General features: G+C 45.4%; 1 protein-coding gene across 4 annotated transcripts in view; it reads right to left on the reverse strand.

Annotated features, from left to right (window-relative positions):
- Window positions 1-407: 407 nt before the first annotated feature.
- Window positions 408-16,023, reverse strand: part of KCTD20 (potassium channel tetramerization domain containing 20) — a 36,210-nt gene continuing 20,594 nt past the window's right edge. Inside the window, exons 2-8 of one of the 4 annotated variants that reach the window (XM_040644686.1) lie at window positions 14,878-15,082; window positions 11,780-12,053; window positions 8,821-8,923; window positions 8,341-8,461; window positions 6,889-7,086; window positions 5,352-5,462; window positions 408-4,001 (exon numbers count right to left, since the gene is read on the reverse strand). In XM_040644686.1, coding sequence (XP_040500620.1) covers window positions 3,709-4,001; window positions 5,352-5,462; window positions 6,889-7,086; window positions 8,341-8,461; window positions 8,821-8,923; window positions 11,780-12,053; window positions 14,878-15,037 — 1,260 coding nt within the window. In that variant the 5' untranslated portion in view covers window positions 15,038-15,082 and the 3' untranslated portion in view covers window positions 408-3,708. Of the gene's footprint in view, window positions 4,002-5,351; window positions 5,463-6,888; window positions 7,087-8,340; window positions 8,462-8,820; window positions 8,924-11,779; window positions 12,054-14,877; window positions 15,083-16,023 lie in introns of those variants that run through there. The other 3 variants (XM_040644687.1, XM_008693386.2, XM_040644688.1) reach the window with 3 other exon arrangements.

Consider the following 16,023-nt stretch of genomic DNA (forward strand, 5'->3'; position numbering starts at 1 on the left):
AGGGACCAAAGGAGAAGCCAGAAGCTTTACAACAGTGTTTCCAAGGGACCCGCTTTTCATTCCTGCCCTGGTCCTCACTTGTTGTAAACCAGAACATAAAAGTCTGTGAGTCCTCTTACCTTCCAAATTTATATTTGGCTTTGTGGGGTCCTACTTGGTTGGATTTGAGGATTCAGGAGGTCTAGAGTGTAAATTAGCCAGGAACTCAGGAAGGCAGACTATTAGGGTTCTGGAACCTGTGAGTTATAGACAGTAGGGTGGGACAGGCACCCCCCAGGCTCCAAGTGAGGCTGTGGCCCCGCAGGAAAGGAAGAGGCTCTGTTCTGGGCAGTCAAGGTGCTGCTACTTTGGGTCCCTTTTAACATCTTGACTTCCAGTTTTATTTTCTGCTAAAAAAACAATATGGACACAAATGATAATATTTTATTATAGAAAAAGCATCCCAAATAAAGGATTTCGTAAACACTGTAGGTGAACAAGTGCAACTTTAAAAGTAAATACAAAGCAAAGAGGCAAAATCTCCAAGCATTTTGCCTTGAAGAGAAAATGCAATGTTCTCCTGCAGAGGCGATCTCACGCAGAGCACGAATGTGGCTCCGTCTCCCCCTGGTGAAGCATCAGGTTTGCTTTCTGAACTCGTCTGCCCATTTTAACAATTTCAAAATAATGGCAAGAAGTGGCATTGAACAAAATACTACAACCCCTTGATTCTTAACTTTCTATTGACACTTGATTAAAAAAAGACTCCATATCACACTTTGACAATTTGAGTGAAAAGCCTGTGATTGTTTTCTGCAAATATAGCCATCCTTCCTGGGCTTATCCCACAGTATTTTCATAGAGCTGTACACATTAGATGACATACTGGTTTCCTGGAATTTGGCTTACAGTAATCTTGGCTGTTACATATTACGCAGTGAATGTACTTTCTAGCTTCCTTACCATTTTTGCTGTCATCTTTTCACTACTTTTCCTCCGCTTTGGAGAAACCATGAAGCCATCTCATCAGACACGTCAGCACTCTGCCCGCTCTCCAGCTCAGTGCCAAATGTTCCCCAGTCAACGATACAGGACAGTGACGCATTTACAAATTCAGAGCCCACATCTCAAATTCAGGCTCCTCTTGGCTCGCCGAGCGACCTCTGAGTAAGACAGCCTGAGCGAAATGATTTGATGACGACGCTTCTGTGTACACAGCCTGGCTTACTTATTTAGGCACTTAGAAGGAAAACCCCACCAAACCTGAGTTCCACCTTTAGAAGTATCTCTTGCCCAGCTGGCCAGTAACGGACTCGGAAGGGAATGACTGCAAGCCAGCCCTTGTCCCTGTGGGGACTGAGCGGTCCTGCCATCATGGAATGTCCTGGCCCCGGGAACAGAGCAGCTATGGCTAAGGGGAGCTACTAAATTTACAGCGATGCTGAGCTCCAGGCTGGGAGGGTGGTGGGTGCAGAAGAACCTCCCTCTTCACCAGAAGGGACCTGTGGGCCCCACTTTTCCCTGTGTCACCACCATCTAGCGACACTGGAAGATTTACCTGTGCGGGTTTCTAGCTCACTCATCCCACGGGTTGGGGCCAAAAGCACATTAACCCAATTTGGGGCCAGGGGGGACCTACTTCTCGAACGCCTGAGGAAATAAATCATTCACGCAGAACAAAGCGCTAAGTACACGCCACACTTTCACACCTGGCTTTGACCTAAGCAACGACTACTTGGTTTTGGAGTGTCCGCTGCGGCATGTTCACGCTTAAATGTTAATACGAAGACGGAGAAGACGAGTTACACTTATCAGACTACACGGTTCATTCAGATTTCCTTTGTGACGGCACGGAAGGAAGTCAACTGAGAAGCGGAAAGGAAGCACCACTGAACGATTATCTGGGCGGGTATGAAGGAAATACTGGCAGGGTTGGAGCCAAACCTGACCTCAAATAGGAGTCAGGGAGTTTCACAGACATAGAAGTACCCTCTGGCTACAAAAAACCCTCGCCCTAAACTTTAGCCCTTACCATCAGCCTTACAAGTTGGAGGCCAGTGGTAGAAGAACTCTCTAGGCGGGACACGGCTCAGTTCAACCCTTCACTACTATTCTGAGTAATCTGAACGGAGCACTGATGTTCCTCACATGCAGAGAACACACTTCTCAAGAACATTCTTGTTCTCCAAGCCTGGAAAGAGCAGCTTTCGACACCCATCAGACTCCACCTTTGGAGGCCTATGACTAGGGCAGTCAAAATGGAATCACCTAGCTTGCCCTATGGTATCTTATGGGAATGGAATTTAAGAAAACTAGTCATGTTAAAGAACTTGAAGGAAACTATGTACCTCTTTGAAATCTCTGATGAGTAAAGGCTCTGGGTAGGTGATTAGAAGGCCAACCTTTACCATAAAATGGGAAATTATCCCCGGACACTTAACATCTGGCTCTAGACTCTAAATCTAGCTCTGCTGTTAACAGCCATGAGGACACGAGGGAAAATGGTACTGGGGGGAGTGACCTGGGTCGTCACACACCGCATATTACTAACACAGAGCCGACAGATCAAACAGAATTACTAGGCCTAACTCCCCTTCAATGCCTCTGTCCTTTGGGGACGACAGCAGTACGGTTTCCTAACCCAGTGTGAGCAGTGTGCTAGGCTGCTTCAAAAACAAAAATCCTGATATTCAAAAAAAATTCCATAGTATGAAAAGTATATACAAAGTCAAGTCCTGAACTGGGACAAAGCCTGAGCAGGTGGTGCTTCCCCTCCCAGCTTCACCCCAAATGCCCCCTTCTCCAGAGCTCTTAGAAGTCTTTCTATTGAGAAACAGCACTCGTGAGAAATTCCTGCCCATCTCTTGAAAGCCTCTCAGCCGTATCATCTCAGGTTCCCAGCCACACTCACAGCGACGAGCTGCCCAGGGTGAAGACCTATGGCTTCACTGCAGACTCCGAGCCAGGATGATGAGAGTGGCCGGATCTGGAAGGTTCTTCTACTACTTGAGTTGTGAATTTCATTCCAAATAATTTCCTTAGACTCAAAGACCTTAAACCTAAAAAGGTTTCATAAACATTGTTACACTATTATCAGACTTCTGTCAAAGAATCTGTGTGGTTTTGAACTATTCATTGCATTAATGAAAAACAAAACTAAATTTAAACTCTTAAGAAATCTTTTGGAAGTTCTGATGAGAGCCTCGTTCTTCCCCGATGCAGGTCTGGGCACAGAGGCCACGAGGAATGGCACTTCACTGACCCCTAATGAGAATCCCATTAGCGCCTGCTTATGGAAGCTAGAGCCTGTCTCTTTTTAATTTGGTCCCTTTGCTGCTAAGTAATTTGCCTGGTATAAAACAAACAAGCCAAGAACAGAGCATAGAGGGTGAGAGGACTGCTTTGATAAATATGAGGCAGCAGGAGGCTCGACTTCCTTTCCTGCTTTTTGCAGTTACGTAAAGACTCTGTAAACGGCACCAGACCCCAATTTTTCAAGTTAGCAGGGCTGCTGCAGAGCTGGGAGCTTATTTACCGGTGAGTGCTTTCCATCCCCCGCCGGAGACACACACTTCTCAGTAATGAAAAGGACAAATGGTAATTGTGGGAGAAAGGGAAAGGATGGAGAAGCAGGTCTCCTACTCAGGGGGAGACAAACCATGGGGAGGACTGGCTGTGGGCATCCCAGACAGAGAAGGGCGCCGAAGAGGCAGGGGTCCACAGCTGGCCCTAATCCTGAAAGTCATTAGATGCCATCTGAGAAAGTGGGGCGTTCAGCCGGTCAAGTTCATCCACCTGGGGCGGGTGGTGCATTAGTGTCTCCTGGTCCTCTAAGACATCTTCTCCAGCAGCTACCAGATTAGTGAGCGATTTGCTTCGGACGCACTGGAAATCCACATGGCGACTCTTCCCTTCTTCCTTTTCCCAGGACATCTGGATAAAGGGGCGCTGCACATAGTTATAGATTACTTCAGACCGGCCACCGGGTCTTCTCTTAATTTTTTCTTTACAGGTAGGGTAACCTAAAACATAGAAGAAGGCCATTCTCATGACTCCAGGAAATTGCCCACTCTAGATTCCACACCTTCTCTTCTCTAACCACATTAATTTCCTCCAAGATTCAAAGGCTGTGCATGAAAACTACGGGGGAAATGACCTCTGACCTTGCCCTGCCACTCCCAATCACCTACCCCTGCACTTTCCACCTATCCAGGTTAGTAGGTCTTGTCCCTGGAAGGGAAGTAACAAAAATTCTATCTCCTCTAATGGCAGAGTGAGGACAGCCTCTCAGTAATTTCAGAAGCCTGTACTTACTGGCAACAATGCCACAGAACAGAAATCCTGCTAGGCCACGGTGAACTCCAGTCTCTAATTCTAGTGCTTAGAGAGCAGATTGTAGGAGGAGTGGTTAAGAAAGCGGATAATGTGTAGCTTAAAGAAAAAACAGGGAAGTTGCCTGAAATACCTGAAAGGCTATCACATGGAAATGGGAGAAATCTTACTTGAGAGGCTAGAACTAGAAGGAAGACTGGAGAGAGAGGAAGTTATGTACTAGATACATGAAGAATGTTCTAATGACAGTACAGTCTGATGGGCTGCTCTGGGAAATGGAATAATCCTTATCACCCTGTTCCTGGGGTTTCCACTGACAAAGAAGGGACACAGAGGAAAGAGGTTTAATAGACCTCAAAAATCTCTTCCCACCTGAAATTCCAACCTAAGTCAGACACAATGAAGATCTGATGGGTTCTGCAAGCAAGACTGAGACAGCAAGAATAGCAAAACACAAGAGTCAAAGACTCATGGAGGGGAGATTAGGATGGCTTCAGCATTCTCGAAGAATCAATGTCTAAGACCCTTCTATGGAGACCACAGGTTGGGAGCCATTTGCTTAAGATCATTTCAAACCATTCTATCAATACACACAGACATTCCTCAAAGGTATACGTAGTGGAATAAATTCAAAATTTGAGTCTCCAAGCTTTAGTTTTCAGAAGGACCCTTCCAGATCCCAAAAAGATCCTCACCAAGATTGTTGGTGGAATGGCTCTCCCATTCGGTAAGCCCACGGGCCCTGCCCCATTTACTCCCTGGTGTCCTTAGCCCTCACTGTTCTTTATCCCCAAGCAGTACATCGGGACTTATTCCTGCAGCTGCTTTAAAGCATTTACGACTGGAAATAAAATGAAAAGGAAATGTAAGGGTAAACAAGAACAAAACCAGGAATCCTTCACACAGGTAGGAATGTAGGTTTCATGTGTGCCTATTCTCCAGGTCCTCTGGAAGCCGGGTTTTAAGGACACAGCTGTGCCCACAGATACAACCTCCTCCATGAGCCATGCGAGCTGAGTACTAACTGTGCTATTTGTTACCTTCAATTCCAATGCGAATATTTTTCAGGCCTCGCTCCTTTAACACTGTTTTAGCGACATCACGATTCTCAATATATTTGAAGAATCTATAGAGCTTGGAGCTATAAAGAACTGGAAAAAGAAAAACGGAGTTAGTCATGGAGTAAAGACTACTAAAGAGGAGGGAGATGAGCTAACAAAATCAGACTAATGAAAGGTATACCTGAGCCTGACGCCAAAAAAACCAAACAAACCCAGTCGGATCACAGATTAAATGCTAATAGATCAAACATAAGAAAGAAACCACATGAGAAATTTTTATAGTCTTAAGGTGGGGAAGACTTTTCTGGGTACAACATAAAACCCAGAAGCCGTAACATAAAAATCAATACATTCAACTACCTAAAAATACAACATCTCTGCTTAGCCAAAACCACTGTAACAAAGCTAAAAAACCCAAAAGTCAACTGGAAAAAATACCTGCAATTCATATTACAAAAGGCTAATTTCCTTAATATATATAGGGAGAGTAGTCACAAATAGCCTTCACAAATCACTAAGTCAAAGACAATCCAATTCTGTGATGGGCAAAAGGCACGAATAAAGTCACAGAAAAGGAAATTAAAAGGCTCTTAAAAATTAAAAAGATGGTGAGTGTTGATCATGAAATGAGAAATGCAAATTAAAACATAAATGCGATGGTATTTTTTACCTATCAGTGTGACAAAGATAAAAGTTTAGTAAAACACTGTTCTGGTGAGGGTGTGGGAAACAAAGCTGTCATATATGGTTTTGTGAGTGTAACACGGAGGAGAATTTGGCAACATTATCAAGATGATAAAGGAACAAAGCTTTGGCACAGAAATTCCATTTCTGGGAATATTATTCTACAGACACACGTGTGCAAAGACTCTGGGTGGTTTTGGTTATTTACTGCAGCATCATTTATAATTTAGAGTTTAAGTGTCCAAACCAGAGCTCGGTAGATCAGTCACAGCGCAGTCACGCACTGGAATACTATACAGCCATTAAAAAGACCGCGGAGGCTTTTTATGTAAGACATGGTGTTGAACACTCTGTAGAATATGGAAACATTTGGAAAAAAGGAAAAACCACGGACCTAACTGCTTCTGTATGTGCACTGAATACATCTGAAGGATATAAAAGAAACTCCTTGAGGAGGAAAACCAGGTGGATGAGGCAGGGGTGGGATCAAGACTTTTCAATGTATATCCATCCTTTTGGACTTTTTGAATTGTTACCAATTCAAAAGGATTTAAAAATGAAACCAGTAGAGAGGAGTGACACCACCGTTTAATGGCTTCAAGATGGCCTCCGTATCGCCACGGTATCCGACACCAGCAGCGGCAGTGGGAGGTCCAATGTTACACACTCAGCGTAAACCCGAGTCCCGCATTGCTACAGGGCACGGATTATCCGGGTGAGTGTGCTCCTTGCCAGCTCAACAGCGATATTCACGTTGCTTCCACGATCTCGCTACTACTCTGGGCAGCACATTCCTTGAGGAAAACATCTACACCATGCAGGGGGCTCCTACTTTGGGAATATTCCTCCCCCATGGGAGGGGGGTGGTCTTCATCCCAGTCCACAGAATCCTCATCTGTCAGCACAACGATGTGGCACTCTCGCTCCCCTTTCTTGGCACAGCCCACCATGATGGGCAAGATCAGCTCTTCGAGGTAGTGGTCAAACTGCTTGTGAGCACCGTCGTTAGACAGCTCATGCAGTAAAGCACCTGCGGAGAGAAGCTGCAGGTGAACATCCTCTCTGCCCGAATGCAGATATGACTGCGGTGAGAAAGGCTACGAGGCGATGGCTGTTACCACTGAGGAGTTCCAGAGGGGCGGCCCATTAAAGCCAGAAAACGGTTTCTTGCTCCAAGGCGCTAATTAAGTGGATATGTTCACATTTTACCACTCTTTAACTTCCTCGTTTTTATTATTTATTCTATCAGCGAGAGGGAGGGAGGAGTGGAGGGTACAGAGGGAGAGAGCGAGAATCCCAAGCAGGTTCCACGCCCACTGTGGAGCCGACGTGGGGCTCGATCTCACAACCCTGAGATCATGACCTGAGCAGAAACCAAGTCAGACACTTAACCAACTGAGCCACCCAGGCGCTCCCCGCATGTTTAATAATCCCTGAGCATTTTGACCAACTGAGGTTTTGTTAGCTGATACGATGCCAAACCACACACATTGATTCTACAAGAGAAAGAACCATCACTTGTAGTACCTCTTCTGAAGATGCCCTGGACCCCAATTTCATGGAGTTACGGCACCACAGAAGAGGGGTCGTCTGAAGTTTGAGGACACCAAGGGACTTGCTCTAAGTGTGTGCTAGACCCGGTAGAGAAACCACAGGTCTAGAGAACTTCATGGAATATGCAGGGAAATGTATCATAAACCTCAAAGAATAAGTTTTTAAATTAATTTCAGGAAGCCTAGGTGATAATAAGAGAATGGCATTTGTAGTCAGTCAGCTCTAATCCCAGCTTTAATGCTTAGAGCTTTGAACGAGTTAATTTCTCAGTCTTCTCATTTGTTAAATGGGGTTATCACCAGACTTGCAGGGCTCACTGTTGTAAGAAGTAAGCAAATTCACATCTAGAAAGCACTTAGTAAACATGAAGTTAATGATAAAAATAATTCTAAGAAGAACCCAGCCAATTTATGCTGTTTGACTCTATGAGGGAAGGCTCACTAATGTCCAAGAATCAGTATCCTTATGTATTAGTGGAGTCACCAAGGTCCCAAGAGGGGACGGAATTAGCTCGGTGGCTCACTGGACAAGCTAGACTCAGAAGCCACCACGTGTTCTCCGTGGTTTGCTCCACTCCCTCACAGAGCTGTGAAGCAGGAGAGGGAACAGGTGAGTAAAGGATTTTCAACCCACACCTGAAAGTCTGTTTAGTGATAAGAATATCAGCCGACTGCAAGCAGACTCAAAGTTCAGCTGCTTAAATGCAGCTGGGAGCTGCTGCTGTACTCACTCAGATCTTGACATCGGATAGTGTTGAAGTCAAAGTTAATGCAGAGATAATCGCATGTATCTCTAAGGTCTGGAATAGAGATGCCATCAGGACAATTGATGATACCAGTTTTGTAATAATCCTATAAATGGATTATAAAGAAGAGATGTAGGCAAAGAACCAAGATGAAAAATGACCTCTTCAACCCCCTACCCATTCCTGGTTCTGTTAAAATGGTAGGTTACTAGAACCATCACCAAGTTGGCCGACTTGTCAGCTGGCAAGGTGGCTCCTGGCTCTCCTGGTGTGCTTGACCACAACTTGACAGTGGACTGAGCTCACACAAACGAGAAGTACTTCAAAGTTACAGGGAGAGAAAATACAGGGAAAGGGAACTGGAACTAGAGACCCTAAAGTCAGTAACAATTTGATGGAACTCTCGAGGCTTTTGCCTACGCCTGCCCCTGGGGAAGAGGGTGCAACGAAAAGGCTCCTACCCACCAGCACTGTTCGAAATACGGTCGCACTGATCCCTTCCGCAATCTCATACTCTCCCTTCTCGTTGGGCCGAGTGAAGTTGTACTCTCTTCCTGGTCCGAACATTCTGAAAGACATCAGGCAACAATGTTAACCTTCTCCAGTCCAGCCAGATTCTTCACATGAGGACCACTCCCCTCTTCACCTCATTCTGGAAGACTCCATCCTATGTTCTCACAGTATAAATTAAAAACACAGTAGTGGGACCCAACCCCTATGAAGAAGCTCCCTCCAGACAGAAAAGGTGGTAGCAGTGGCTTGCAGCGTTTGAGTGCTAGGAGAAATGAAGCAGCAAGTCCTCAACGGCCACCTGTGTAAGCTTCTGTGACAGCAAATGACGCAGCACCTGCAGAGCTGGCCCTTGGAAAATCCCTGGCGTGTGTGAGGGTTGAGGGCTGCCTCTCATGCCCTCCCCCCTGCCCACGGATATGCCAGCAGCTCAGGAAGACCGTGCATCTCCTGCTCCTGACCCTGCCTGGTCCCTTCCCTCCTCCGTGAACATTACTTATCTAGCACGCCAGTCCTCAGCGGTTCCGAGTTTGCTTTTCAACATCTAATGTGACAGACGCATCTGTACTGGTGGGTGCAGATGTTATGCTCTCCCTTTCCTGGCACGTTCTAATGCTGGAGCTCTGGGGAAAATGCCCTTCTTCAGTCCAAGGAGTAACTCTAATGACAGGAACTCTGGGTCAAGCAGACAGGGATGGGAGGTACTAGGCTTATCAGTGGTTTGATATGGTTTAGAGAGGCAAGCCTGCTCTGTGCATGAACTCAGAGGTCAGGAGGCCACAGGGAGATCTCCCTTTTTCTTACTCATCTTTTCCCATCCTTCCTTCCTCCCTCTCAGATCCCCTCTGGTAAAACTGGCCCCTCGACTTCCACCACTCTGGATGCACGTCTGAGCTACGGAATGGGAAACCAGGGTGAGGGACAGGGCAGGTAGTCAGGATCTTTGGCCAGCCTGATTTAAGTTCCCAATGGCACCTCACTGCCATTTCCTTCCTTAACCTGCTGGGAAGCCCTGCTGTTCAATGTTACAACTGTTATCCTCCACCCTAAATTGGCTGCTTTTCAAAGGTCTGAAAAAGACTCCAAATCACATACTTTCCAAACCACTAACACCACACATAAGAAATCCATCCTGATAAAAGTGTCTTCAAAGAATGCTGACATTTTTCTGGAACAGTCTGGTTAAAGTCTAGCCAAGACAATTATGAATCAAAATAGTGAACAACATGCCATGTAATGCGCCCCCCCCGCCCCAACTATCATCAGCAAGACCTAAGCTCAGAGTTATTTATCTGGTAGTGGTGTGGATTAACATTAATCCATTCGCGATCTCTCAGCCTATCCCCTTGTGACTAGTGGCCCACATTTTTAAGCTCGCTACCTAGGCTTACCAACACTGTACATACATCAGGACAGTGCAAACCTAAGTAACCCTCAGAACTGATAACCTCAGCTGACTCAGCTGAGGAACCACCTAGATAAAGAATCAGACTCTCTCATCATGGGACAACTCATTCTTAGATTCAAAGAAAGGGGGTCACCCAAGGATTTATCTGTCACCCAGAAAATGCTTGCCTTTCTTCTCATGATCACTACTGTCAGAGGCAATCTACCTCAAAGAGCCAGCCAGCACTGAGGAAACACTGTTTTTTTTTGGGGGGGGGCAGTGGTGGTGACACCAAGACCGAAGACAGGAAGTCAAGTCTGATAAAATGTAGGGCCATCTGGAAAATGTTCTAATGTTCTAGTTTAGTCTTAATTCAGATGTTTGAGAAATAGGTTTGGTTCTGGTTAAAAATGGTTCATCACGAATCTGCATATGTATGTTCAAATATAAATATATTTGAATAGCTGAATTCCATTTGGCCTATAATTCAACAAATGAGTGTGGTCCAGTCTGATTTCTAAATCAGTTCAAATTAGTTCAAATCCAGAGTGAGGTCAGATCTTTAAATAAGATCTACTTCCAAGTAGAAGAAAATCCTCAAAAGCCAAATGTGTGTATATACACACACACATTATTATTATTATTATTATTATTTTTACTCTTCTCCCAATTTGCTCTTCCTCATGTCGGTCTATGGCTGGGCCAGAAGGAGAACCTTCTAACCCCCAGCCCTGGCTCCAAGAACACTTTCTGGCCAGTGCTCCTCCTTGGTAGGCTCTTTCCACTTCCTAAACCCTAACCCTAAAATGCTGGAGGCAGGAGATGGGGAGAGGAGGGTAAGAGTGTGGTCTCAATGAAGCAGCACAGAGAGTGGAACATGAAGAAAAGAGAGCGCAGTCACGAAACAATACAGATATAAGGACTCAGTTTTGGAAAACTTGAACAGTGATGGAGGCATCAGAAAATGACAGCACGACACCCACTGCCAAGCAGAGTGGGCGACGGACGGCAGGCGAAAGGCTTTTCCATAAAACGGCTTTGCTGGTGTGTCATGTGGAACACGTGTCTAAATCTATTTTGGATTAAAAGACAAAAACAAAAAAACAAAAAAACCACAACTCAGATCTCCTCTTAACCCTGTCTTTGACCTGTGGACCTCAGACAAGATCATTTTTGTGAGGGTGTACAAATTACGGATAAGAGAAATGAGGTATGTGACTCCTGCTTTAGGGGGAGTTTAGAGAGGAACAGGGAAGGATAGTCAGCAGATTATTTTCCATAGTTCTGATCGCACTCCCTTTTGTGGGGGCCCGTCTTACTGTATTGGCTTTGCAAACAGTACATCCCCCAAATCATCAACAAATATAAGGCTTTTTACAAGCTTGCCCTCCCTGTCTCACAAAGGTATGAAGGCAGAAAAATAAGCAACGCAGGGGTTCTTTTCCTCACGTCCAGTGCAAGATAAACAGCAGATATTTCTATTCATAGAGAACAGAGTGAATCTGGAAGGAAATTATCATCAATTACCTTCCCAACATGGTATCCGGATGAGCAGTGAAAATTTGTGGATTCACAACAAAACGTGTGCCATCTACAAGAAGTGTCACTTTCTCTGGCGCCTGGGAATGAACGTTACTGCCAAAGCCCACAGTGCTGTTTCCAAATCGTTCTGGAGCCATAAAGGGTTCATGGTTCCGTTTATTCCCATTTTGGAAGCAGGAGCCTTTGATGTCTTCGGGAAGTGGCATTATGTGAGGGAACTGAAGATTTGCCGGCTGAGAGGCATAGTCAAGTGAAAGGTCTAAAAGATCATACAAACAAACCAAAGTAACTTGACAGCAAAAAGGCTTGGGGGGAAAATAAACCTCATCTCTTTAAAAAACAACAAGACAACCCCCAAACTTTTAGTAGGTGTTCGTAGGCCAAAAACTCTTGCCTTGAACAAGTAAAGGAAAAATAAGTTAGAGACTCATGTTGGATCACCCTGAGCTTTTTTCCAGGTTTGTATGTTGGGGTGGAGAGAAAGAAGGCAATAATGCCCACACTTTAAAATGATTTAAAATTTTAAAAGTAAATTATGTGCATGGCTTAAAAAAATTCAAACACTAGAGGATTTCTGTGGACAACCAGCAAGGCCCTGCCAGACTCCATGGCCTCCCCTGGTCTTGTTCCACAGAGGCAATCACTTTTTACTTCTGTTTCCACTTGTAGCTCTAAATAATACTCTTGTAGTTCCTGTGTTTTACTTAAGGAACCTGCTACCTCTGGGTGCAGAAACTATTCCTTTTCCACGTCCTTCCAAAAATTTCTAAATGTTTCTAAATTTTATTTCCCAGAAGGGATGACAGTCTCTAATTGTCTAATGCATTACTTTTCCTAGAAATTCACATGAAAATGCATTTTCACTATGCACTGGAAAATCCTAACCTCACCAGCACCAATTTTTGAAGAGGCTGTGCAAGTGGCCTTGGGTTAGGATTCCTTCACGGAAACTGTTTTTGTCTCACAGTATCACCAAGGAGCTGTTTTCTTTAAGCAATTTATTTTCTAAACTTTTGTTTATTTCTATAAAATGAGAACTGTGTTCACTCCACCTCCCTCACAGGATTCTTCTATCAACTGAAATAAAGTATGTGAGAGCACTTCAAAGTGCGCTAATACCGTATCAGGCAAAAAAGGCTTGAAACTAAACATCTGAAATCTGGATGTAACGCAGAAGACAACTGGGGGAAAATATTTATAAAAGTATTATCATAGGATTCTTTTAAATTGGCAGTTCTCCTAAAATATTTTAATGTAAAAGAGTCTTTTATGAAATATTTCAAACATACCAAAGTTAACACTATATGCGTATCCCATCACCTAGATTTGATAAGCTTAGCTTTTCTGCATTTTCTTCAAATCTTTTTTTGAAAAAAGTAAAAGGTTATAGATACAACTGACTATCTGACTCCCAACCCTCACGTATTTTAAGTCTGTATAATTCGTGAACATGATTACTGCTGATCGCTCATGGGAAATGAGCCTGCTTTGGGGCCCATAGATAACCAAATAAACTGTGGGCTAGAGTACACTCACTTTTCTTCCCCATTTGCTTCTAGAGAAAAGGAAACTAAAATCTAGACCAAACACCTATTGAGGGTTCACATCCTACAGCTTTTGACAAGTTTTCAGTGTGGCCCTGTTGTCTGCACAAGAGCTAAGCTTCCACACAATCCACAGGCAGGCTTCTAGCAAGGACACTTTCATCACCAAGACGGGCTTTCGCATTCAAGGTGCCGTCCTAAAAAATGAAAGTAGGTACCTACACCACAAATTCAGGATGCTTGATCCCCACCCTCCCCCAACAATGAAGCAATTCTGGTGGGCTGATTCCTGAAGGGCGCCTCAAGCCCACCCGGCGTATGTGAGCGAGCAGGAAGGGGGACTCAGTGCATGAACTCTCCCTCGTGGCACATCCAGGATGGCCGGCACGCCCTGCTCCTCTGCCAGCGGATGCATCTAGAATAGCACAGCCTAGTCAGAGAGACACAGGTCCAAATGGCAGCCGCCCGCCTCCTAGCGGTGTGGGCCTGAGCGGTTCTGTAAGCTTCCGAAGCTTCCTTTCCTCATCTGCACAAGGAGGACGGCTCTAAGCAGGGATCAGCACACTTTCTGTAAAGGGCCAGAAAGTTCTGTAGGTCACAGTCTCTGCCACTGTAGCAGGAAAGCACTCAATGCCCATATGTAAACAAATGGGCATGATGGCTGCATTTTAAAACTTTATTTACAAAAACAGGCAGTGATTTGGATTTGGCCACAGTTTGCCATCCTTTATCTAAAAACACGTATGTAAAGTTCCTAGCACAGTGGGCGCTCAATAAACAGTAACTGCTGCTATTAGTGTTGCCGCTACGGTCAGAAGAGCCCACACATCCACTAAGTCCAAAGTCTCCTCCCAGCCTCGTGAAGTAAGAAGAATATTAACATCCCTGTTTTCCAGATTAGGAGAGCAGGGCTCAGAAAGATTAAGGAGCTCATCCACGCTTATAGATGATAAGGAGCAGAGCTAGAATCTGAATCTGTCTTCTGACTCCAGATGCAGGACTATTTTTCTCACACCGTTAATGCCGAGTTAGAAGCGCGGGACTGACTGGGTCAGGGCGGTCCTGTGGCGGTCAGCCTTAGGTAACTATGCTGGGGAGCTAGCTGTGCTGGGGAGCTAGCTGTGCTGGGGAGCTGTGCTGGGGAGCTAGGTGTGCTGGGGAGCTAGGTGTGCTGGGGAGCTAACTGTGCTGGGGAGCTAGCTGTGCTGGGGAGCTGTGCTGGGGAGCTAGGTGTGCTGGGGAGCTAGGTGTGCTGGGGAGCTAGCTGTGCTGCGGAGCTAGCTGTGCTGGGGAGCTAGCTGTGCTGGGGAGCTGTGCTGGGGAGCTAGGTGTGCTGGGGAGTTAGGTGTGCTGGGGAGCTAGCTGTGCTGCGGAGCTAGCTGTGCTGGGGAGCTAGCTGTGCTGGGGAGCTGTACTGGGGAGCTAGCTGTGAGAGGGAGCTAAGCCAATCAGCTGCAGGGGTTATTTATGCTTTTGGGCAGCACAGATGCTCACGGGTCAAAAAGCCCTCCGAATCAAGGCAAGATCTAACCATCGTACCATCGCTCCTGGGACCCAGGGGGTAAGTGAGACTCTGAAGAGCAGATGCAGCCAGACTATTTGTTTCTCTCTCTTGGGCCGCAGCCTCAGGGTGCTCGGTTAGGCAGCTCGCCTCCTGCCGCAGTACCCTGTCGCTCTCGCTGCTGCGGGGAACGTTCATCCTCGGGTTCCGTGTCCTGAACTGTCTTTGGACCAGAAAAATAGCCTGGAAGACAGGAATGTGCAGGATTTAGAAGGCTCTCCAGACAGGTTTCCAAGGACTTCCAAGGCATGAAAGCCGAGCTGTGAAGCCGAGCTTCAGAGATGGCTCACGTTCTTGTTCGGAGAAGAAATGACATCTTAAACATTTCTGTGATTTTATACGGGGAGGAACTGGGCTTAAATGATCCTTACCAAATCACTAACAATGTAAGAATTTTGATCAACTTGTTATTTGAGAGTAATTTTAAGCTGTATTCAAAACCAGACATTAAATACACAATTTCGGTCACACTCATGCTCAGTTCTCTAAGTTAAATGGTAGTGCAACAATTTGGTGGTGTTTAGATCACAGACACAAAAGAGGGGAAGATTCCAATATCTGCCCATATGTTAGAAATAATCGAAACACATGTGTTCCCACAACAATTAAGCACTAGGAAACGAAAACTATCAGCAACCAGAATGCTCACGCAAGAGTTGAAACAAGAAGTCACCAGCACTAAAAAGAACCAAAACAACCAACCAGAAAATTTGACTTACAGTGCTCAAGTTCCTCTTCATAAGTTCTCTTTCACCATCTGAAATGCTCAACCCCTAGCCCCCACCCCAAAATTACACGAAGATGTCACTGGCTACACGTAAGGAGTTACCGCCTTGTGCCAGGCATTTGCTCACCAGGGCACAATGGGGGGGGGGGCTGTGTGAGAAGCTGCACAACTGTTTTCCAGATAATCACGCCCTGCAGCCCTTCCATCCTTGGGGGATGCCCACCTATCTGAAGTATTCCTGAAGTTCACCCTACTCACCAGCACTTTCAGTTTCTACCGTCCTGAGTTCCACTTGGTATTCTGGTGGAAGAATCACCTTCTGTCACCACTAATTTTAATGCAAATGAACTGCTTGCTGACACCACTTCAGGAAGATATTAGGTTACCAAGGGCAGGA

Source organism: Ursus maritimus, unplaced genomic scaffold (assembly GCF_017311325.1).
Source record: "Ursus maritimus isolate PB19 unplaced genomic scaffold, ASM1731132v1 scaffold_30, whole genome shotgun sequence".
Classification (NCBI taxonomy): Eukaryota; Metazoa; Chordata; class Mammalia; order Carnivora; family Ursidae; genus Ursus; species Ursus maritimus.